General features: G+C 42.7%; 1 protein-coding gene across 1 annotated transcript in view; it reads left to right on the top strand.

Moving 5' to 3' along the window:
• Window positions 1–4212: 4212 nt before the first annotated feature.
• Window positions 4213–26062, top strand: part of LOC141107162 (heterogeneous nuclear ribonucleoprotein D0-like) — a 27232-nt gene continuing 5382 nt past the window's right edge. The window contains 8 exon segments of the mRNA XM_073597912.1: window positions 4213–4454; window positions 20054–20222; window positions 22656–22817; window positions 22969–23100; window positions 25372–25395; window positions 25397–25460; window positions 25463–25474; window positions 25575–25721. Coding sequence (XP_073454013.1) covers window positions 4330–4454; window positions 20054–20222; window positions 22656–22817; window positions 22969–23100; window positions 25372–25395; window positions 25397–25460; window positions 25463–25474; window positions 25575–25721 — 835 coding nt within the window. The 5' untranslated portion in view covers window positions 4213–4329.

Consider the following 26062-nt stretch of genomic DNA (forward strand, 5'->3'; position numbering starts at 1 on the left):
GTTCAGAGAACCTGTGGAAAAGGGAGTCCATGTGAAATGCAGGGTCGCTGGCTGGGATGTCATGAGGAGGGAAGCCTGTGTGTCCTGTATTAGTTCCCAGGGGGGACAGGGAACAGTTATTGAGAGAGCGATCCAAAGGCTGGGGAAGGGGTCAGAATAGGTGGGTATCCCGTTTGCCTTCCTGGTGTGAAGTGAAGGGGGATGTGGGGTTGCTCTGACCTGTAGTCCGCCTGGCCTGTGGTGCAGAGATCCTGTGGCTGTGCTTGTGTAGCGGCAGCCATTTTGGATGTCCCAGCCGTTCCTGCTCTTTCCAACTGTGGCCACAGGTTTCGTTTTACCGGAATCCTGGTCATATGGGGGTGTAGCCGGGACTGTGGGGAATGCCTCCTGTCGTTTTCGTGTCTTACGGTGCGCCGTGGTCAGTGCTGCGGGCCCCGTTGATTTGTGAGGGAGCTCTAGGCTATAGCGGCCATCTTGCGAGCCCCGCGCATGCGCACTCACGTCGGTCCCTTTAATGGTCATAGTAGGCGCTTCGCCAGAGCAGATGCACACGGCCGGCGCCCGCGCTGTCCCCCGGCCACCTGTGATCGCTCCACAGAGAGTCAGAACGGGATCTATCAATGTAAACAAACAGATCCTCATTCTGTCAGGGAAGTAGAGAGAGATTGTCTGTTCCTAGTGATCAGGAACAGCGATCTCTCTCCTCCTCCAGTCAGTTCGTCCCCCTGACAGTTAGAAACACCTCTCTAGGGAATACTTAACCCCTTGATCGCCCCCTAGTGTTAACCCTCTCCCTGCCAATGTCATTTATACAGTGATCAGTGGCTATTTTTTAGCTCTGATCAATGTAATAATGTCACTGGTCCTAAAAAAGTGTCAAAAGTGTCCGATCTGTCTGCTGCAATGTCGCAGTCCTGCTAAAAATTGCAGATCACCGCCATTACTAGTCAAAAATAAAATAAAATAAAAAATAAAAATGCCATAAATCTATCCCCTATTTTGTAGACGCTATAACTTTTGCGCAAACCAATCAATATACGCTTATTGCTAATTTTTTTTACCAAAAATATGTAAAATACATATTGGCCTAAACTGATAAAGAAATTTTTTTGTTTTTTGTTTTTTTTTTTTTTTGGGGGGGGATATTTATTATAGCATTAAGAAATGTTTTTTTTTTCAAAATTGTTGGTCTTTTTTTGTTTATAGCGTAAAAAATAAAAAACGCAGAGGTGATCAAATACCACCAAAAGAAAGCTTTTATTGTGGGGAAAAAAAAGGACATTAATTTTGTTTGGGTACAATGTTGCACGGCCGCGCAATTGTCAGTTAAAGCGACGCAGTGCCATAACCAAGTGGTTAAAGGACAGTTGACTCAAAAACCGCAGCAAAAACGCATTGTGGGTGCGTTTTTGCCGTGTTTTCCATGACTTTCCATGGGAAGGTGCATTTTTGGTGCAGTTTATTTAACTCCCCAAACATGCTCCAAAAATGCTGCAAGAAGATTTTTTTTTTCTACTGCAACGGAAGCACACCACTCCAAAGTGAACGCATTCATTTATTTTAATGGGAAGAATTTTTCTTGAGCTTTTCAGGTGCTTTTTTTTTTTTTTAAACAAAAGTGCTTGAAAAACTCCTTAGTGTGAAAGCAGCCTCAGGGCCAAAAAATGCAGAACCCTGCCCCGAAGAAGCGTGTGTACTTTTTTGACCTGTTCACACGTGTGGCAGGGGGGAGTCAGCAATAAAAAAAAGGCAGTTGAGCTGCGGTTTTACCGCCTGCCTGAACACTAAAATATTCAGCAAAACATAAACAGCATGTCCCTTACAGAGGGTGGTGCTGCTAAACACGACCAATGCAGATCTACGAGGCTGCAACACAATTGTAGGGTTAAATCAGACGGTAAGGAGGCGATATGTCGCCACCTATCAAACACCATGCTTGGGTTGTTTTTCAGGGGGGGCGACAGTCCCTGCCGCACATGTGAATGAGCCCTTTATGCTTCGAGTGATAAGGTTCAAGCAACACGATGCTCAGGTGTGGAATGGGCACCAGTGAAAATAATGGTAATCTTGATGTCGAGCTGATTATTTGGGCGATGCGCTTAGGGTTGCCACCTCATCCCAAAACCAAACACATATTAATTACACAGGTTCTGTGGCTGATTAAGGTGGTAAATAAACTCACTTGGTGCCTTATCTGCTTCAAATTAGCCTCAGAACCTGTGTAGTTCATATGTGTTCGGGTTTAGAGGGATGAGGTGGCACTCCTAGATGCGCTTCAAATCCCTCAGCTGGGAATGTGGTCTATTATGTGCATATGAATGAGCCCTTTGGGCTTCAAATGATAAGGTTCAAGCAACACGACGCTCATGTAGAGAATGGGCACCACTGGATATAATGGCAGTCTTGATGTCAAAGGCGATTATTTGGGCGATGTGCTTCAAATCCCTCAGGTGGGAATGGGGTCTATTATGTGCACGTGAATGAGCCCTTTGGGCTTCAAGTGATAAGTTTCGAGCAACATGACGCTTAGACAGAGGATGGGCACCACTGGATATAATGAGAATCTTGATGTTGAGGCAATTATTTGGTCAATGCGCTTCAGATCCAACAGGTGGGAATGGGGTCTATTATTTTCATGTGAATGCGCCCTTTGGGCTTCGAGTGATAAGGTTCAAGCAACACGACGCTCAGGTAGAGAACTGGCACCACTGGATATAATAGGAATCTTGATGTTGAGGCGATTATTTGGGCAATGCGCTTCAAATCCATCAGGTGGGAATGGGGTCTATTATGTGCATGTGAATGCACCCTTTGGGCTTCGAGTGATAAGGTTCAAGCAACACGACGCTCAGGTAGAGAACGGACATCACTAAAAATGATGGGTATCTTGATGTCGAGTCGATTATTTGGGCGATGCGCTTCAAATCCATCAGGTGGGAATGGGGTCTATTATGTGCATGTGAATGCGCCCTTTGGGCTTCGAGTGATAAGGTTCAAGCAACACGACGCTCAGGTAGAGAACGGACATCACTAAAAATGATGGGTATCTTGATGTCGAGTCGATTATTTGGGCGATGCGCTTCAAATCCATCAGGTGGGAATGGGGTCTATTATGTGCATGTGCATGCGCCCTTTGGGCTTCGAGTGATAAGGTTCAAGCAACACGACGCTCAGGTAGAGAACTGGCACCACTGGATATAATAGGAATCTTGATGTTGAGGCGATTATTTGGGCAATGCGCTTCAAATCCATCAGGTGGGAATGGGGTCTATTATGTGCATGTGAATGCACCCTTTGGGCTTCGAGTGATAAGGTTCAAGCAACACGACGCTCAGGTAGAGAACGGACATCACTAAAAATGATGGGTATCTTGATGTCGAGTCGATTATTTGGGCGATGCGCTTCAAATCCATCAGGTGGGAATGGGGTCTATTATGTGCATGTGAATGCGCCCTTTGGGCTTCGAGTGATAAGGTTCAAGCAACACGACGCTCAGGTAGAGAACGGACATCACTAAAAATGATGGGTATCTTGATGTCGAGTCGATTATTTGGGCGATGCGCTTCAAATCCATCAGGTGGGAATGGGGTCTATTATGTGCATGTGCATGCGCCCTTTGGGCTTCGAGTGATAAGGTTCAAGCAACACGACGCTCAGGTAGAGAATGGGCACCATTGGATATAATGGGAATCTTGATGTCAAAGGCGATTATTTGGGTGATGTGCTTCAAATCCCTCAGGTGGGAATGGGGTCTATTATGTGCATGTGAATGAGCCCTTTGGGCTTCGAGTGATAAGGTTCAAGCAACACGACGCTCAGGTAGAGAATGGGCACCATTGGATATAATGGGAATCTTGATGTCAAAGGCGATTATTTGGGTGATGTGCTTTAAATCCCTCAGGTGGGAATGGGGTCTATTATGAGTTTCTTAAATTGGGAACCGAAAAAAAGGTGTCAGAATTCCACACAGAAATGTTGTCTCTGCTCTTTATTTTGGACTGTTATCATGTAAATACTGTGCTCTGGGTCAGGGACTATAATGGCGCCTCAGGAGCCATATACATGTATTGTTCCTGGTTTTAGCATCGCCCGAGCCTTATAGGCGCTTTGTATCGGCTCCACAATGGCCCGTAGGATTAATGTATTGTCCCTCGCGGCCATTTCGGGCGTTCTCCATTTTCGGGCGTTCTCCATGGCGCCGCCATTTGTGGGAGCGGAGAGGCGGTGCCAGGCTCTATAGGAGGAGTGGCACAGTGGGGGAGACGCCATTATCCCTCTTTCCCTCTGCAGCTGCTCGTTGCTCGCCATTGTTTTTTTTTTTAGCTAGCCATGTCGGCCGAAGAGGATACGAAAGAGGAGACCATGGTGGAGGAGGCCTCTGCCAGCGAGGCCGAGGGCGGCGCACCTGGCGAAGGCGGCAAGATTAACGCCAGCAAGGCCGAGGATGACGAGGGGTGAGCATTCATTTATTATCGGGGGTGCTTTGTTTTTAGTTTCGGTGGGGTGTAGTAGGATGCAACGAGGAGGATTGGTGCAAGGACCCTGCAGTCTTATGTGGCCGCCTGCTGGCTCGGCTCCATTGCCTTTTTCCAGCAAGGGGCCCGGAGCTCTGGTCACGTGGGCAGCCTGGGACTAGCTCAGGGTTAGGTTGGACTAGATGAAGGAATTCAACCTACTATACTAGATCCACGTCTGTGTGAGCACAATAGGGGTATATCTTCTATACATACAAAGGTACACACTGCTATACAGGACACCTTCCTATGCTTGGGCTTTATGGGGGTGGGGGAAACATTAAGCCTCATGGATACTTTGGGATATTGGGGAGTGAATTGCAGGCATATTTCTGTGCCCATAGCATTCAGCCCATAGTAATAATGGCCGTACACAGGTATGCACCATGCTTGTGTAAAGTCATACACAGGCAAAAATAAAACTGTTTGAGACGTCACTTTTTAGTTTGTGTGTGTGTGTGTTGTGTGTGGTTTTTTTTTTTTTTTTTTTGTTACGTGATTACAGCTGTATTATTGTCCATGACAGCGGTTCTCCACATGCCCCCCAGAAAATAAAAATAATTGACTCGCTCGATAAAATGCATGATACAAAAACCGTATTGATGATCTGGATGGGGCTGGGTGTTGCTGTGGGGGGGATGGAGGGGGTTAGGAGACTGCAGCAGACTTGGCGGCCTTGTGTGTGGTGGGGGGGCAGCAGCTGTGGGATGTTGTTTTTAGGTTACAAAAAAACGGTCACTTCGAGCGCTAGTAGGTGTGACGTAACTGATGTCAGATAAAATGGTGGTGTGAAAGGTATATATGGTATCCCAAAACTAGGTGGATGCTGCCTTCCTCAGATGGGATCCTTTCATCCGAAAGGAACTACAAGAAAAACAGAAATGAAAGGCGTGCACACCTGGTGCATTACCAGAGAAAATGTAATAAGTTTATTGTATAAAAGTGGGTACTCACAAAAGGCCATAAACACAGAGCATGGACAGTACAGAACACTGGGTGCAGCTACCCCGTGTTCTCTGCATGTCCATGCACTGTGTCTATGGCCTTTTGTCAGTTGCATTTTGTGAGTACCCCCTTTTATACAAAAATTTCTTATTAAATCATCACTGGTAATGCACTAGGTGCGCGCGCCTTCCATTTCTGTTTTGCTTTTGTTTTAGGTTAGGTACACTATGGAGGACCGGAGGCTCTGCAGGGGGAGGGGGGGGGGGGACACTGTGGTTTATGAGGGCTCTTAGGACTTGTGCACACAAGCTTTGCTCTCTGTGCGATCTTTGGAGAGAATTTGAAAGGCGTGGTTTATCACCTCCCCACCACCTGTTTTAACCCCTTGTGCCCTGCATTAGCACACCATTATTTAATATATATATAATTATAATTTTTCTCCTGTATAATAATACTTATACAGGATATATCATAAGTGCGTGCAGTTGGGAGGCGCTTGGAGAGCAGGCATAGGTCACGTTTGGCAGCCATTACGGCCGCTGAGAGCAACAGGGGGCATTATTTCTGCTGCAAAGCATCACAGCTGCGGCATGTGTCCACTGCTGGCCTCTGCAGCTTAAGCGGATGGGGGGATTGGTAAAAGTGTGGCTCAACCATGGGTGTTATGGCCCTTCTTATCCGCTAGTGTGATTGAGGGGACATTATGGGAGGTTGGGGGCAACTAGGGAAGCTGGGAGGCACTGTGGAAGGTTAAAAGCTCTGCAGCTGGCTGAATGCCTAAGAGAAGAAAGGCTGCAGCGTGGGCACGGGAGAGGGGAGGCCTGTGGTGTGGGCACGGGAGAGGGGAGGCCACGGCTCGGCAGTATAGGCATGGGAGAGGGGAGGCCACAGTGGAGGCACAGGAAAAGGGAGGCAGTACTCAGCAGTGGGCCCAGGACCTGGTAGTTAAAAAACATTGATCAATGGGAGATCAATGGGAAAGTGTACACAGGTGTGTAAAGATCCATAACACAGCAATGTGTTTAAAAGTCATAAAAAAAAAAAACTTTTAAGTGCAGTCATTTACAATTCAACAAGTGCAAATCTATATGCATACACAGTCAGCTAGAAGAGAATGAAGAATTTTGTGCATGTATATGTCAGGTCTTTACAGAACATAACTTGCATTTTTTTTTTACTTGGGCTCTTTCTGCCAGCTAATGCCACCAAGATCCTCAGTCTGTTAGGAGGCCTAAATCCTTGAATGCACAAAAGCCATGTTCATGGATTTGTGTGTAAGTTTATGTAAGCACAGCGTATATCCGCTTATAGGCAGTCATTGCTGTGTCATCTAGGTGTGGTGTAACACCCTCACTTTACACTGGATGTTTGAAAGCATCTGTGTACAGTAGGGTTTGAGTAAATAGTACACAGCTTAGGTGTACATATCACCTTTTTCTGGGAAAATTACACATTTTATGACCTTGTTCCTGCTAATGTTGGTATATGCAGGCAAGGCCTCTCACACGTGGCTGCCTGAAAACAGTTTTCAGGCATACTGGCGTTTTGTGGGGTGTTTTTTTTTTTTTTTTCCTCTCGGATCTAAATGCAGCTCATTGTTTGTACTGTGCCTGTACACACAGGCTTTTTCTGCCAGGAGTGTCTGATGCTCGTACATCAGTACTGTGTGCAAGAGGCCTAGTGGTGAGAAGGGACTGAAGCAATCCATAAGCTCTCCAATCGAATTCATGTTCTACTAATCATGTTAGCAACAAATGTAGCTGTTACCAGCCAGATAACAAGGCTGTTGAGTTGTAGCACAGTGCTGGGGGGGGGGGGGGCTTGATTGCTTTTTTTTTTTTTTATTTCAAGCTGATAGTTTTTCTTGTTACATGCTATTTTTTACATTGTATGTATGCAGGGTTTTGTTTTGTTTTTTTTTGTTTTTTTTTTTTTTTTAACCAGTTCAGCTCTAGAGCAATTTTATTTACTTTTTTTTTCTCACACGTTAAAATCTAAATTTTTGGCAATATAATTACTTAAACTTTTATATATTTTCTGAAAGCTGAGGCCCTGTACAATAAAAGGATGATGGTTGCAAATTTTTTTTTATGTCGGATTAACTTGCGCAACTGTTTATTAAACACAAATTTCCTGGAAAAATCTTACCATTTATTTTAGTGCAAAGAAACACAATATAATACCTATAGTTTTGGTAAACTGTCAAAGATGAGGTTACGTTGAGTGAATAAATACCAGACATGCCAAGAGTTAAAATTTGCTTGCACCCGTCATATCGCAAAAAACGACAGTACCTAAAAACCTCCATAGGTGACGCTTTAAAAGCCTTTACAGTTTTACAGACCAGGATAAGTTTAGATTTAACCAGGAGCTCTTGTGCTAGAATTATTGCTCTCACTCTGACATTTGCGACGATATTTCACGTGTATGGTGCGGCCGTGGTTTACATATGCATGCACACCCTTGGCTTGTGTGCGCGGGGCAATGGGTGGATTTATTTTTTAAATGCATTTTATTTTGGTAATTTATTTATTTGTACTTGATTTCTATTACAAGGGGATATTATTATTATATTTATTATTATTATTAATAATGTGAATGTGTTTCTTTTTGGAGACATTAGAGATTTAATAGGCCCCAAAGTCTCCCCCATCCTTCACACCAGGTGTTTCTACTGTCTGTACTGGCCAGGAAATGGTGGATATGAAATCGGAATTGCCGAAACCATCGTCTCTTCTGGTTTCTTTGTTACATGTGAGAGCGCGGCATGGATATGCCGCACTCTCACACTGCTCTCTAACATGTAGCTGGCCATTGTGTTCCCTAGCTCTCTGTAAGAGCGGGAGAGCCCAGGAACCGCGGGGGAAGGAGGTGGGGCATCACACTGCCCCCTTGGTGAAAGTGATCGTAAGCTTTGGAGCTACCACATCACTTTCACTTTGAAGATGGGAGCCAGCTATACAAAACCTGCACAAGCTGATCACCTTGGGCTTAACCGTTCATTCTTTGGACGTACTGTACATAGTATGTCTTAAAAGCTGTACTAGTTAAAGCCCAACACCCCCTATCCAGACACTGGATGTTGATGGGGGAATTGCTCCCACTGAGTTATTGTATTTCGACAGCGGGGGAGCCTTCCCCGCCATCAGGATGCAATGATCAGTGTTGTCAGCTATAGCCGGCGGCATTGATCAGGAAAAACCCGACAGGCTGGTTGTGCAAAAGTCAATCAATTTGTAAAGGTCCGCTTTTAGTGGCCTGCAGATAGTTGAACTCTGGTTTTTGGACTTTTGAAATAAGTACCATCAATGAAACCAGTGACGTGTAGCTGCTTCTGCAGATGAACGCCAAAATCTCCCTCCTCCAATCCCAGAGCACTTTGCATTCTGTAAACAAAATAAGAAATTTTCTGAATGAAAGCGCTGCACAGTGAGCACCATATAATCTGTGTACCACAGCCAGAACTGAAAGTGAAAGCAACTTTTCTCTAAGACTTAATGTACACGGGACTTTTTTTCAACCTCTCGAATGATTTAACTTGACAGATAGTAACCCACATTTAAAATGTCTGTTTTGCCGCATTTACATGTCACGTTTAGCGGCGTTTTGCCACGTTTGCACTTAGAAGCGTTTTTAAAAAATCGTCAAAATAGCCAAAAATGAAAAAAATGCCTGTGTAAATGAAGCACGAGTTACTGTGTTTTAGCTTCTGAAACCATTTATTTATTTATTTATTTTCTTTTGGGTTCCCAAAAAAAGCCTCTAAACTGCCTAGAAACAACTATAAACGACCCTGTGTACATGTACTAATAAGATAACCTAAAGGAGAGTTCAGTTGAAGAAAATGCCCAACTGCTCCTAAACATCCGTTTACCAGCAACAGTGCACACGAGGCCTAACAGCACTCACACTTTATTTGTGGTAATTCATTTTTATGATGCAAATGTCCAATAACCTCTTGTACAGCTTTACAAAAAAAAGTGACATGAAGGCTGCCATTGCTACTATGTAAATTTGCAAATGTTAGTTTCCAGGCTTTTGGTTTACTATTTTTGCTCTAATACAGCCTTTCATAGCCAGGGTTCCATGCAACCATAGAGTCCCTTCAAAGATTGCTGGGAGTTCCTTTTAGCAGTGGTGGATTAAACTACCACCTGATAGTGCCTGCATTGTTCTGGCACCAATGCCACTTGGCAGTGACATGGAAGTCAATTACATGGGGCCATTGGAGCTCCTCCTCCTCTTCCCTTTTTTTTTTTGTTTTTTTTTTTGTTAAGTAACTAATGGCATCAATAATCGTGCTAGCTGCCTCCTAAAGGAGGACATTTTTCTCACCACCAACCACCAGTGTAAGAGGAGCGTTCTTCCCACCGACCACAAGTGTAATCATTAACCACCATTGTGGTGTGGCTTCTGTACCACATTTAGTGTATATAATCTTTTTTTTTTTTTAGCAGGGGTTCCCCAAGACCTGAATATTACTGTAAGTGTTCTTCTATGGTAAAAAGGGTGAGAATTGCTGCTCCAATGCTTTTGTAGAGGTGCATTTTAATGAAGATTTTGGAACCGAAAATTAAGGAAACATTACTTTTTAAATAAAAAAATAAAATTATATATTAAACTTTTTAATTAATAACTTTAAATGACTGAATTTGTTGGCCATTATTGGCACCTTTAGCGCAAGATAAGCTCAAGAAAAATGCATCCCTTTTTAAATTCTATGTATAGCTTCATGCTGGTCCGTTGCGCTTCACTTGTGGTGTTAAAAATAATGCTTGCTGCATTTTTGGTCAGTTATAAAAACTGCACCTCCCCGTTGAAATGCATTGAAAATGCATCAATAGTGCACACATTACATTTTTGATGAAGTTTTTAAATCGCGTGATCTATGAAAAACACACCATAAGCATAGTAAAATCGCGTGTGTTTTTGGCACCATTATCAGCACTTTTCTCCTTATCTACAAAATGGCGAAAAAACACCATTTTCGGCCACCAAAGTTTTTTTGTGCATCTGTAATATTTTGTGTTCTTTGCTTGGAGCTAGCTTGCAGATAAGGATATGTGACTTTCCAGATATGCATGCTTGTTCTAGGCCAGTGACTCAAATTGTATAGGTCTAGACAGGCAGCTTGCATGTTCAGAAGGGGATTGGCAATGACAGCCGCCATTTGTCTCAGGAAAGGTTTACTTTAAGATTAGAGTTGCCTGGGGTTGGGCTTTATTTATTTTTAAAGTAGAAGTGCGCCCTAAAACTAAATTCCCTGCATCTACAGAGATCCACGATCTAACACTAACCTGTCTAACCCTGTAAAGAAGAAATCCGTATACAAACCTTTTTCTGCAGCAGATCTGACCTGATCCCACGCTGAGCTGTCAGCGGCGGCTTTCTTGTGGAGGTGGGTGCAGAGGACACATCTGACAACAGAAGCCCCATAGTAACTCCTATGTGTGACATCCCGTCCCATTCATTTCACAGCTGTTGTCTGTGTCCTCTGCAGAGCTTCCACTGCTGGAGACTGTATCCGGTCACGCTCGCCGGTGCAACAGAGACAAACATACATTTTACTATCGATAGGCGACGTTTTAAAATCTCTTACAAGTTTACCATTTTAGATTTGCACAGGAAGTCTGGTGCTAGAATTACTCCCCGTGATCTGATGTTTGCAGTGATACTTCACGCGTGGGACGATCGCTGGGTGCGGGCAGGACCGCTGTGTGCATTTGCCTTTTTTGCTTGAGGACAGGGCACTTTAAAAAAAACAACAAAAAAAAAACATTTTTTTGTTTTTACACTGTTATATTTTTTTAAACACTTTTATTGCTGTCTCAATGAATGTAAACATCCCTTGTGACTGGTAGGTTTTATGGAGAGATCTGGTTTCTATAAGACCCCAAATTAGTCCTCGGCACTTAAAACTATGTGATCACACCAAGATCGTTGACCACATAGATAAAGGACAACTGTAGTCATATTGTCCTATAGGACATGTATTACATATATACCCAATGCCTCCTCTGTAGTTTCTGCTCCTGTGAATTCATAGAGGTGCTGGGAGTAGTGCAGAGAACAGAGGGATCTTTCAATGGCAACACTGATCAGGCTGTGGGAGGGAGCACGGAGTTCGAGCACATAGCTGGATAAGGAGGTGAGATCCAATGATGAGTCTGTAAGGCAGCAGTGCGATGCAGAGAGCCGGAGCAGTATGTGTGTACGGCATGTAAAATTTGTTATTGGTCCGCTGGATTCAAAATTGTGCTTTAAAGGACAATGTGTACCAAAGCTGCATTTGACCTTTTAAGGCTGGGTTCACATACGAGCATGCAACAGCTCACAGCAGGAGTCGTCCTCGTTCACCGTTTCAGGTCTGATTTCAGCTCGAATTTTTGGCTGAATTCGAACTTGAAACAGACCAGAAGACACACAGGGCTCCTGTGCAAATCTCACTGGAGCCACTGTGGAGATATGTGAACCGGCTCCATGGAGAGCCGGTCACAATCTCCTGCTGTGCGAATTGGATGCGGAGAAACCATCATCCAATTCACACTGGTGTGAACCCAGCCTAAAACAGGACAAAAGCTGTAGTGGGTCACCAAATCGTGAACTCAGAGGGAGCCATTGGGAGTAGTGCACAGAGCGGCAGGTGAAGGAGGGGACTTCCAGTGGCAGCGCTGATCACACTGTGGGAGGGAGCACAAGCAAAATCTTGCAGTTGTATCCCCATCCCTGGGGGTTTTGTTTACATGCTTTTTGCCGATCTTCTGTACTTTCAGGATTCTGTGGGGCCATCTCTAAGAGCCCATTCACACCTGAGCGTTTTGTAGCTTGAAGCCTCAAGCTACAAAACGCTTGAGGGGAAAAAAATCCATTATTCTCTATGGAGATGGTTCACATCTCCACTCCAAGTCGCCTGAAGCTCAAACAAGTTCTGGACCCTTTTTTGTCGCGCAAATCGGGCAGATTTGGACGTTTTTCGAGCAGGAAGCAGATGACAAAATCTAAAAACATAGCAACAAATGATGAAACGGATAATTTTTCCTATTGGCTAAAAAAACCCGCCAAAGCTGCATGGAAACGCGCAAATATGCCCGAAAAAACGCGCAACGAAACGCTCAGACAGCCCCGTAGAAATGCTATGGTGTAGCTGGAACGTGAAAGATAGTAGAGGGATGTAAACAAACCCCAGAGGCTGTGGGCATGATTGCAAAGAATGTATGCATTTGGGCCCTGTGTGTGGTGTGGGGTTTTTTTTTCCCCAACCAGCTGGTTGAAAGAGGGAAAAAAAAAATATGACTTGATTTTCCCCCATCCACACATTCGAGGGGGTTGGGGGAATCCTCTCTGTTGAGCCTTCGTATTCTGACAGCGGGGAGACTTCACCGCTAACCAGCACTGCCAGCTATAGCCAGCAGTGCTGGTTGAGGAGAAACTTTTCAACAGTAAAGTGTAGGTAGGTTGCGGCGCTTGTAAGGGCCTATGTACAGGGGCTTTTGTTCCAATCAGAACGGCTGTTCTCCCCATATAGTCAAAGGGAAAGCCAGAGCAGCTTGATGCAGCTAAGGTGGTCAAATGCATTAAAAAAAAAAGGGAAACCCTGCATTTACACAAGCATTTTGTCTCTAAAATGAGCCCCCCTTCTTGCAGATCATGGGGGGCCTTGAGTTTAGGCCAGGTCATTAAGCCTTTCCCTGGTCTTTCAACTGTTCAGGAAAGCTAAATAGTGAGAGGGGCTTGATGGTAACACTTGTACTAACACTAATATTTGCAGGCACCACAAAGTAACTGTACTTGTTGCCTTAAATGCGTTTCAATACAAAGTGGATATGTACTGAACTGCACGTTATTACACCATTCCAAAACCTAGAGCCACTATAGGGCAACCATACCTGAAAATGCATGGCTTATTTCTCTTTCAGGTGCTTGAACTTGGAAACCTGACTGTATGACATTTTGTAGTGCTATCTGCAATGATGCTTATTTGTATCTTGTAAAACAACCTGGAAAGTTTATTAAACATATTTAAATCCATTAAGATAATGAAAGTCAGATATTGATGTTACTGAAATGAAAATCCTGCCCTGGAAAATTATCAGTAAGTATTATCCACCATAATATCTATGGTAATTGTACTGTAGGTTTGATGCACACTACAATATGTTTTTTCAGTGATCTAGGAGAATAAATATATTTGATGAAAGTAGCACCCGGTCTTTGTCCAATGCAATCTAGTCTTCCCACCAACCAAATATAGAAAAAGTCCAATGGATTGCTGCACTTAAAATATTAATTACATAATCAGATGTTAGATTTCTGTTTCAGGCTCGCAAGCTTACGCCCTTCATCGGATCAAAAACACACCTAACATTTCATATAAATTCATGAGGTTTTAAACACTTTCACAAAGAAATGACTAATTGGTCCAAATACATTCCTTCATTGATTATTTTTCTCCACTATTGCAGAAATGGTTAACCAGGACAGGTGTTCTCATACTTTAATTGGGATTCTTTAGACCCCTTTCACACTGGAGTTGTTTTTCAGGCACTTTAGCGCTAAAAATGGCGCCTGAAAAAGTCTCATCTGCAGTCGGAGAGCTTTCACACTGGGGCGCTCCGCTGGCAGGACGTCAACAAAGTCCTGCTAGCAACTTCTTTGGGTCACTTTAGGAAACGGTTTACACTGCTCCTAAAGCGCCCCTCAGCAGCGGCGCTTTGCGGGCGATTTTTGACCCTTTATTCGGCCGCTAGCAGGGGTTAAAAGCGCCCCGCTAGCACCCGAAAAGCGCAGCAAAAATGTCTGTAAAGCGCCACTAAAACCAGCGGCTCATTCACACTGCCAGCGCGGGGGCGTCTGCGTTAAAGGGCTCTTAGACCCCTTTTCACACTGAGGCGCTTTCACCCTAAAAAAAAAAAGCACCTGAAAAGTTCACGAAAACCTATTTCCATTAAAATCAATGAATGCTTTCAGGCTAGGGCAGGGTGGTGAAAAAAAATGCCCCTCTGCATTGAAATGAATAGAAAGCTCTTCAAAAGCGCTCAGTGTTTTACTGGCAGTTTAGAAGCGCCTCAGTGTGAAAGGGGCCTTTGTCAGTCTGTCAAAATATATACATATGAATATCACCACATATTAAATGTATATTTTAAATAAATCTAAATCAGTATTTAATCCTGAGGTAATAGTATTGAGAAAATCTTTCCAGTATACCTCACTTTTTCTGAGAATTATTTCTCGATCACCTCCTCTCCTGTTTTTATTAATCCCTTCCAATACCATATACTTTAGTTGGGAAATAGAATTACCTTTGTCTATAAAGTGTCTAGTTAATGGTAGTTGTGGTAATTTTTCCCTTATTAAATACTTATGTCTAGCTATATGGTCTTTTTAACCTTTTGTGTTTCACCAATATAAAGTAAACCCACAAGGGCACTTTATGACATCGATTACAAAAGAGGATTGGCACGTATAGTATCTTTTTAATTGGGATTTCAAAACCTTTGGGGATGTGATATGGATTTCCCTCTGATCATAGAATTGCATTGTATGCATGACAAACAGGGATAAGACCCTGTATTACGCGGTCCCAAAAATATTATATTGGGACTAGAAGGGAAATACTGGTCAGATCTAACCAAACGATCTCTTAACGTTCTACCTTTCCTATATGTGGGTAAAGGTGGAACGGGTAACTCTCTCAATAATCCCCAATGTTTTTTTAATACAGTATTAAAAATACAATAAGAGAATGGATGGAATTGTGAAACAAAAGGTATTCTTTTTATATGTCTAGTTGATGTTCTATTATTAGATGGCTTAATCTGTTATTTCTTCTACTCCTTTTGATTCAATGAAGGGCGTAAGCTTGTGAGCGGAAATCTTCAAACATCTGATGATTGTCATTTCTTGAATAATTGATAAATATTTTAAGTGCAGCAATCCGTTGAACATGCAATGGGGATGGTATGTCGGTTGTATGGACACTCCAGCCTGCAAATACATTGATGTACTTCTTTCTAATGCCTACACAAATCTGTCACTGGAATCGACTTTGGTCATGCAGAGGCACAGCATAATTCTAAATCGGGTCTCTGACCATCTAGGAATTCCAGGCATTGTTGCTTACATGGTATGTTTTAAGGCTCGGTTCACACTACCGCGACCTGAAAGTCACGACTTTGCCATGCATCTTCCTGGCGATTTGATGTGACTTTAGTACTACTTTGATGCAAGAGAAGGGGCTACACCGCAGGGAATGCCTGGGTAATCTTCCTGTAATGTCGCATACAAATCACATTTAATATAGATGAGGATCCGACTTGGAGGCACCTTCCATTAAAGTCTATGGGCACAAGTCGGATAGAAGTTGCCTTGAAGTAGTACAGGAACCTTTTCTAAAGTCAGAGCGACTTCAGTAGTGCTAATTAGGACAGCTCTCTTTGACTAACATGGGATTTCACATGTCGTGTGACTTGGGGCCTCAGAAGTCAGATCCCAAGTTGTGGCAGTGTGAACCGAACCAAAGCTTATTTGAACTTTCAGTTTAAATCCACAAAATTTTTTTCCAGATGTATCAAACAAATTGTGGTGTCTGTGGTTGCTTTCAAAAGAAAATAAACATTTTATTCTCTAGGGTCTCTACTAAAAAAAAAAAATGTATGTATGTGGGGTTCTAGGTAATTTTCTAGCAAAAAAATGCTTTTAACATGAAACCCACAAATGTCAGAAAAAGGTTTAGTGTTTAAGTGGTTAAACTTTACTCACTTACACAGATGTCTATTCCATTGACAAATTGTTACAATGTTTCAAGTTAAAGTGGAGTTCCACCCAAAAGTGGAACTTCCACTCATCACATTCCTCCCCCCCTCCGGTGACACAGTTGGCACCTTTCAGGGGGGAGGGGGGTACAGATACCTGTATATTACAGGTATCTGTACCCACTTCTGGCATAGATAGCCGCAGAATCTGCGGTTATTTACGCCACTTCCTGCTCCCTCCCCGCTGCCTGCTGGGAAACACACGGGTCCCAGAGACAGCAGGGACCATCCGTGAGTCGCGCAGCGCAGTAGGGAACCGGGAAGTGAAGCCGAAGATGGAGGTGGCAGCACCCGAGGACGGAGAGACGGTTCGGCCTCGGGTGCGGACATCGCGGGCGCCCTGGACAGGTAAGTGTCCATGTTTTAAAAGTCAGCAGCTGCAGTATTTGTAGCTGCTGACTTTTAAAAAAAAAAAATAATAATTTTTTGGCGGAGCTCCACTTTAAGTTCACTGCTAAAGAATGTTCTAAGACCCCTTTCACAGGTGCAGACCGTTCAGATCCACCTGTCAGTTTTTTCAGGCGGCTCTGAACGGGCGCTCCATGCACCTCTATGGAGCGTCGGATGTCAGCAAAAATCCAGACGGATGCAAACCCTAATTTTCATCCGTCTGGCAGATCGGATGAAACCGGACAGGCGGTCCGTAATCATCCGATTTCCCCCCCCCCCATCATCATAGAGGAGAGCAGAGCTCTGACAGGTCCGTCCCTACACTTATCGTCTGCCGGCTCAGCGGGGATCAATGGAGCGATCCCTGCTGAGCAAGTGGAGGAGTAAAAACGGATCCGCATGTGTAAAAGGGGCCTAATTCTTGGCAGACTGCCCATTATTATTTATTTATTTATTTTTTTTTCCTTCCTTTCTTTTGAGGGCTGTGGCTTCAGAAGAGCGGAGAAAATTCTTTGCATAGCAAGAATCGGGAAACACGTTTTTTCAAGATCGCAACAGGGAAAAATGGGGATAACGATTCTTGACGATAATTTGTGCAGCTCTTAGGGGTGTCACTGGGAGTCCACCAATGATAGTACTCCGACTTTGTAGCCCACAATTCTGCCCCATAGTTGCCCTGATGCATACATTTAAATATAAAAATGACGATAAAATTTAAAAATTGCACAAATCAAGCACCAACCACGGGAAAAGTGATAATGTAAATAAAGCCGGCCATACATTATAGCTCTGTACAATTTTTTTTTTTTTTTTTTTTTTTTCCTTTTTAGATTTACCTTTTAAGCTGTCATGCAAGGGCCTGCCTGATAGGATATAGATTGGAAGTGGTGTTTAGGTTGGACCTCCCATTATATGGTTTTTGATAAATCTAAAGGACAATCCTACAAAGAAATTGTACAATAAATTGGCATATGTTCACTTGTCAACCCGCTGCAGTATATATACTGTGACAGGGTGGTTCCTACAGGCACAGTGACGTACCCATATGTCGCTGCTTGTGTCTGGGTTTTGGGCACGTGTGCCCCCCACCCGCCTACTCCCCTGTGATTTGACACAGCGGAAATCTGTCAGTAAATATTGGCCAATGATTCATGCCTGGGACCTTTTGATCGGCTGTGTTGAATCACAGCCCAGAGCTGTTTTGACAATCCCTTTTTCTTTTCCCTGCAAAGCAGCATTTTTAGTATGCGAATACACAGAATTTGTTTTTATTTGTAGCTGGAGGTATGTGTTTTGTTCTTTTCCAAAAATTTGAGCTGCTGCGGTCTGTGTTCCCACTGTCTGACACATATTGTTGTGTCCTCGTCCCCCAAATTCAAATTTGTCCTCAGCGCTGGTTGCCCTTTTTTTTTAGGCACTATAGTATGTGTATATTATACATTTTTTAAATTTGGGTACAGTGTTGCATGACCGCGCAATCGCCAGTTAAAGTAGCGCAGTGCTGAATAGCAAAAAATGGCCTGGTCATGAAGGGGATTGAATCTTGAAGTGGTCAACCACTTGCCGATATACATCTTCAGGATGGCATGGACAGGCATATTAACGTACCTGTACGTTGCCTTTTAAAACGCGACATTGTGAGCGAGCGCGTGCCCGCCGCGAGATTCGTGAGCGTGATCGCGGGTCCCGCGAACGGGGAAATGCTGATGCAAAAATAGAGAGCGGTAATCAGTGTCCTGTCACACGTAGCCCACCCCCACCCCCACAGTTAGAACACATCCCTAGGACAAACTTAACCCCTTCAGAGCCCCCTCCCGGTTAACCCCTTCACTGCCAGTCACTTTTACACAGTAATCAATGCATTTTTAATCACACTGATCGCTGTATAAATGTGAATGGTCCCAAAATAGCGCCAAAAGTGGCCGCTCTGTCTGCCATAATGTTGCACTCACAATAAAAATCTCCACCATTATTAATAATAAAAAAAAAATAATGTCATAAAACTATCCCCTATTTTGTGTACGCTATAACATTTGTGCAAACCAATCAATAAAAAGCTTATTGCGATTTTTTTTTTTTTTTTTTTTTTTTTTTTTTTTTTTTTTTTTGCAAAAAATGAAAAACCACAAAGGTGATCAAATCCCACCAAAAGAAATCTTTGTCTGGGGAAAAAGACATCAATTTTGTTTGGGGGCCATGTCACATGACTGCAATTATCAGTTAAAGCGACGCAGTGCCAAATGGTCCGGGGCTGAAGTGGTTAAACCATTTTCTTCAATTCCCATTAGATTTACTTTCGACTATGAAATGCAAGGGCCTGCCTGCATACAAATTGAAAGTGTTTAGGTTTTGGCATTTATATATGGTTTTGGTAAAGCTAAAGAAAAATTGTATAATGTATGGGCAGTCCAAGGCTTTGGTTTCTCAACTGCACATCCTGATGTACTTTTTTTACTTGTAGCATTGCCTCCTGTTGCTGTCTCAGTTTAGATCCGTGTGTGTGTGTGTGGTGTTTTTTTTTTTTTTTTTTTTTTTTTTTTTGGCATGAAACTTTTGTTTCTTGTCAGTCTAACACGTGGAGTATGCAAAACTGTAGATGTGTTTCTTGGGAGAACTGTTTTTGTGTGTGGCATTTTTTTAACCTAAAAACTAACTTTGTGTTGCCAGTACCTTGCAACCGAAGGAAAGATTATTTCCTTATGACCCCTTTCACACTGAAGCAGCTTATTCAGGCATTTTAGCGCTAAAAATGGCGCCTGAAAAGCACCTCTCATGCCTCCCCAGTGTGAAAGCCAGTGTGCTTTCACACTGGGGCGGTACGCTTGTAGGACGGGAAAAGTCCTGCATGGAGCATCTTTGGGACGGTGCGAGTGCTGTGTATAAACCGCCCCTGCCATTGAAATCAATGGGCAGCGCTGCCAAAGCGCTTTGGCGCTTTTTATTTTTTACAGTGGGGTTAAATTCTTGTTAAAAGCACCCCGCTCCCGCCTAGCGGCGATTTACCTCTAACGCTTGGGCGGGCCGAGTGTGAAAGTAGCCTTAAAGTTTGTTGCACTGGCACAATTACAAGATTCTGTAACACCCAGTTAGAATTTTAACATGAATAGGTAAGCACAAGCGAGGGAATTTTACATTTTGAACAGTCAAAATAGCTGCTGCAGTCTTATGTGCATAATAAAAAGCCATTTCCGACCGTAGTTATGTCTGTCTACATCTGGAATTTGAAATATTGGTACAGCTCCTCATAGTGGTGTAAAAAACAAACAAACGCGCTACATATTTTTATTTTAATCCCCTATGTAAAATACTGTACATCGTCTGTGGCAAATCTAGTACCTAGAGTCTAATTTTATAACATAGATATACTTTTTTTTTTTTTTTTCCTTGTTACAGGAAGATGTTTATTGGCGGTCTTAGCTGGGACACTACAAAGAAAGATCTAAAGGATTACTTTTCAAAATTTGGAGAAGTTGTAGATTGCACTTTGAAATTAGATCCAATCACCGGACGCTCCAGAGGCTTTGGTTTTGTATTGTTTAAAGAGTCAGAAGGCGTAGATAAGGTAAAGTACTAATTTTAGTATTTGTGAGTTCCAAGTTTCACATATATTAGTGAAATTAACCAGTTTCATATGTTTGACTTTTTATTTTGGCCCTCTAGTTGCCATTAATGTTAAAGCTGAACTCCAGGAATTAAGCCACATTTTAAAATGTGTTGGGTGAAGTCCAATGAGGTGTATACCACCTTGTGGACTTATCTATTTAATTTACAATTTGTTACTGAGCTATTGCTAAACTTCCCGGTGCTGGACCTTCTGGTCTCCGCTCCTGCAGAGATGGTGTGCACCTAGTTGGACTTAACCCATAGTAAGCCTGCAGTTTGCAAAGTAGTTGAATTTTGGAGTTCTATGTTAAATTCAGCTTTTATTAGTGAATAAGGTCAAAATTATTTAATATTTATCAGGGGACATTTTATCTAAGTGGTCGCTTGTTGTCACAAATATGAATCCGCTACATCACTTTTAAAAAATGAGTTTGCACCAGTATAAAACCGCTGCATCTGCCTTGCTAAATGTAACTCTTATGTACACACGGTCGGATTTTCCGATGGAAAATGTGTGATAGGACCTTGTCGGAAATTCCGATCGTGTGTACACAAATCCGACACACAAAGTGCCACGCATGCTCAGAATAAATAAAGAAACGAAAACTATTGGCTACTGCCCCGTTTATAGACCCAACGTACGTGTTTACGTCACCGCGTTTAGGACGATCGGACTTTCCGACAACTTTGTGTGACCGTGTGTATGCAAGACAACATCCGTCGGAAAAAATCCATGGATTTTGTTGTCGGAATGTCCGATCGTGTGTACGGGGCATTAGAGAGCCACAAAAAATTTCCTTGGCACTTTGCTCTATTTCTTTCCCCAAACTATGACACCTTTTAATGTATCCCTGTGTTTGTGGTTTAAGAGTAGAAAAAGAAAAACAAGAGAAATGAGTAAAGAACATTTGTAGGGTGGGGCCTACTTAAGAGGACTTGCTGCACGATTCAGAATGAATGTTTGCAGGACAATATGTATTTCACGGAATTCACCCATTGTTTTCATACCTTTCCCCATATTTCTCCATCACTTTCAACAAGGATATGCCCTATGTGTATTGTGGGAGCTGATGGGCATATCTTGTTGGAAGCGTGTATGTATTTTTTTTTTTTTTTTTTTTTTTTGTATGTGACAGCTGGAATGCATCTTGGTAAATGTGATGGGTGAATCCTCCTCATTCCTTTTTAGATAGATGTGTGTGTGTGTGTGTGTGTGTGTGTGTGTATATATAATATAAAGGTGTGTATGTGATAGATAGATAGAGAGAGAGAGAGATATATATATATATATATATATATATATATATATATATATATATATATATATATATATATATACTGTGCCATTCTAGCAGAAGGCAAAGATTGGTCACCAGTATTTCCTGTGGTCTCCCTATACCTAACCTTTCCCATTACTGTTTTTTGCACTGTCTGTGTGGAAGTGGCCATTTTGGTGGAGGAAGTCCTCATGTCAGAACCTTCAGCAAGAACAGTGAGCGATACAAAAATGGCATGACCACAGCTCACTCCAAATCTCATGAAACCAGCAGTTCCTTAGATCTTACACTGCAGATATACAAATATGAGGCTGTAGGCACTAAATTTGTAGACACCCCTAACAGCACGATGTACAATGATCTTTTTAAAGAGCAATTTAAAGCAAAGGGTAGTTTTGTCAGAAATGTTTATTGTGCATAAGCATTAGGCCTCTTTCACACGGATGATCCGTATGTCCGTTTTTCATCCATCCGTTTTCGGATGAAAAACGGACATACAGTCATCCCTATGGAGCGTCGGATGTCAGCGGTGACATGTCCGCTGACATCCGACCCGCTCCGATCCGAAAAGTGTAACGGAGGAAAAACCTACTTTTTCCTCCGTTTTCGGATCGGATCGGATGACGACGGACACTACGGACCGTCATCATCCGATCCCCCCATAGGGGAGAGCGGCGCTCTGACAGGTCCGTCGCTGCACAGTGTGCAGCGATGCACCTGTCATCTTCCTGCTCAGCGGGGATCGGCGGAGCTATCCCCGCTGAGCAAGCGGATGTTCACGGGGCGGATCATGACTGATCTGCCCCGTGTGAAAGAGGCCTTACCCTAGATGTTTCCCATAACCTAGCAAAGCTTCACTTCCCTTTTTTTTTAATTTATTTTCACTTTTGAGTTTAGATCCCCTTTTAAAAAGTATTTAGCCCTTAGGAAGGTATATGCGCGCCCTCCCTTTTTTTTTTTTTTTGTCAGGACAAATGAGAGCAATAGAGGTAGCACAGTAGGTGTTGCAGAATAAAGCATTTTTTTCTGATTTTTCTGTCAATTTTCATGAATGGCAGCTGCTGTTCCTCATTGCATCTGAATGTAACATTTTAGGCTGCTTCTTATTGCTGCAGGTGATGGAACACAAAGAGCACAAACTGAATGGCAAAGTCATCGATCCAAAAAGGGCAAAGGCAATGAAGACAAAGGAACCAGTGAAGAAGATATTTGTGGGAGGTTTATCACCAGACACACCAGAAGACAAAATAAGGGAATACTTTGGGACATTTGGGGAGGTATATTTTACTCTTTTTAAGATTGTCTGCTTTTCAAGTTGATAAAAGGCAAGAGTATGATGAGTTAAACTGGTATGGACATATGGGTGTACCCTTTTTTTTATTTTTTTTATTTCTTTTTTTTTTTCACCTTGCAATCCAAATCCTTCAGGTTGAAGCAATTGAGCTCCCCATGGACAACAAGACTAACAAAAGGCGAGGCTTCTGTTTCATCACATTTACGGAAGAAGAGCCAGTGAAAAAAATCATGGAAAAGAAATACCATAATATTGGCTTAAGTAAAGTATGTTGAGCTAGCAGGAAAATTTTAAAGTAAAACAAACTTTTAAGACATTTTAGTACTGCCATTTGACAGGTTAAGATTTGAGGTGTTGTTTTTTTTTGTTTTTTTTTCTGTGAACCCCGTCAGCATGGCTTTCTTGCCCCTGTCCAGTCTCCTTGCAGAAAGGAAGGAAGTTGTCAGTTCACATCTTGTTTCTCTCTGGAAAAAGATGGAGTTCACCTTTCGTAACATATTAAACCCATATTCGGGACCGCCTGAAAAAAAAAAATGGCTGGGTGGGGCTCCTGCTGTGTCACTCATTCAGTGTTCTGCCTTTGCGACTGTCGGCTTGTAGTTTTCATTGAACTATCATGGCACTGTGGTAGTGCATTCTCTCCTGTCAGATTGTATCTGCTTGCCCATACAGACACACAAACATGCTGACAGAACTACAGGAGACCAGCGTGGCACTATTGATCTGCTGATCGCTGGTGCAATGCTTTAGAGCAGGTGTCTCCAAACTGCAGCCTGAGGGCCGGATGTAGCCCTTTGCTAGCCTTCATCCGGCCCTTGGGCACTATTCCTCCCACTGACAACAATATGCCAATATTTCTTCCACTAATACCAATGATGGGGAACTACTTCCCCCTCCTACTGACCACCAACACTAAGACCGTGTTTATTCTCACTGAGGCTGGGCCCATTTTCAGTAGCACGGTAAACTGGCCCTTTGCTTGAGGCTCCAGAAACAAAAAATAATAAATGTATTTTTCTCTTTTTTTTTTTAAGGTGAACTTGTCTTTTTTAAAGCTCTAGTCCAGCTTGAGTGTACATTAAAATTTTCCAGACCCCAAAGCAGCCTAAAATAGCTTGGCTGCTTAACTTGTACAATTTCTGGCACTGTCCCTTGCAGACTGGCTGATCTAGCACTGCTCCTCTGAGTTGAATAACGCCCAGCTTCATTTAACCTAGTTCCTGTAAGGGCTCTTTCACGCGGGGGCGGCGTCGGCAGTAAAGCGACGCTATTGTAAGCGGCGCTTTACCGTCGGTATTCGGCCGCTAGTGGGGCGGTTTTACCCCCCGCTAGCGGCCGAGAAAGGGTTAAAAACCACTGCAAAGCCCGCTTTGCCGGCGGTATAGCCGCGCTGTCCCATTGATTTCAATGGGCAGGAGCGGTGTATATACTCCGCTCCTTCACCGCTCCGAAGATGCTGCTAGCAGGACTTTTTTTTCCCGTCCTGCTAGCGCCCCGCACCAGTGTGAAAGCCCTCGGCTTTCACACTGGAGACAAAGCACCGGCACTTTCGGGTCTGTTTGCAGGCGCTATTATTAGCGCAATAGCACCTGCAAACCGCCCCAGTGTGAAAGGGCTCTTAGCCCAGGTGCTACAATTCATAGAAAATTGCTGCACACAGCTGTACCATGCCATTACATGAGAACAGAGGATCTGTGATGATTGGACCAAAGATCCATGGAAAAAGTTAAGTATAGTGGGTATTATTCCTTTCTCTATGGCAGGAGGGTGGTATAACTGGCAAGTCTGGAGCTGGACTGTAACTTTTTTAATATAAAAATTCCTGAAGCCACAAACAGCAGCTGTAAAAAAAAAAAAAAAAAAAAAAACGTCCAGTGTGCATGAGGCCTAATGGGAGAAACCGAGAAAACGTGGGACACAGTGGGCTGTAGGGGTGCAGTGAACTGGAAGAGTTTGACTTCTTATCTGTTTTGAGCATTGATACATAATATGGCAGTTTCTAGGTTGGTCCAGAGATCCCAGCACCTTAAATCATGTGTTTGCTGTGGTCTCTGGATGGTTGCACAGTGAGAAACACCAAGGCTGTACTCCTAGCTTGTATACACCTGCTAATGTTTAGATCCCAGGGCAAGTATAAGGCTGCTTTCACGCTGATGCATTTTTTTATCATGCTAAAAATGCAACAAGAATGCAATCCCTCTTCACACCACTGCAGTGTGTTTTGAAAAGTTCTGCATGCTGCAGTTTTGGAATCTGCACCAAAAGCCAAGGTCCCCTGCGTTGTGTTTTTGGTGCATTTCACTGGTGCATGCTGGGTAACGGGCACCAAAAAGCATATGTGTTTTTACAGCGTGTTTTTTTTTTTTTTTTTTTTTTTTTTTTTTTTTAATAAAGGTATTAAAGGTTATTAAATGTCATCTAAAATATAGTGTTCATAAAGAACCTAAATGATGTGCTGTAATAAGGTGGATAGATTTTGTTTTTTGTTTGTTTAGCCTAAATGTTTTTATTTAATTTTAATTTCTATTTTTTTTTAGTGTGAAATTAAACTAGCACTTTCAAAGGAACAGTATCAGCAGCAACAACAGCAGTGGGGAGCAAGAGGCGGAGGGTCTTCAACAAGGTCCAGAGGAAGAGGAGGTTAATGCATTAAGCCATTAAATAAAATTATATGTTAATATGGGTCATTTTTGATTCACCTGCTAATCTCTTCTAAATATGTTGGTAACTGTTTCAATAGCTTCAAACCAGAGCTGGAACCAGGGATATAGTAATTACTGGAATCCCAGCTACAGTAGTTATGGATACAACAACCAGGGCTATGGAGGCTATGGAAACTATGACTACACTGGATATAACAACTACTATGGCTATGGAGATTACAGTAGTGAGTATCTGTGTATGATTATAATTCTTATGTGTGTGTTGTAACAAAAAATATTAATTATTAGTTTCTGCATTTTGACAAAGCTGGATCTTTATCATCTCATCTTGTTCCTGTTTCTTGTTATGCATTGTTTATTATTTAAAGGGGTTTCTTTTTGTTTTTTAAATCCAATTTTTTTTTTTCTCTATTCGTTAACGTTGCCAAAATTGCATTTGTACATTACACCAGTCAATGGGATGTCCACTTTTTTCTCTTTTAAAATCTGTGGTTGAAAGATGCTTGCATAACACAAGGAAAAAAAATATGGAAGATGAGCTGTTGTGGGATTTATTTATTTTTAG

Source organism: Aquarana catesbeiana, linkage group LG01, assembly GCF_042186555.1.
Source record: "Aquarana catesbeiana isolate 2022-GZ linkage group LG01, ASM4218655v1, whole genome shotgun sequence".
Classification (NCBI taxonomy): Eukaryota; Metazoa; Chordata; class Amphibia; order Anura; family Ranidae; genus Aquarana; species Aquarana catesbeiana.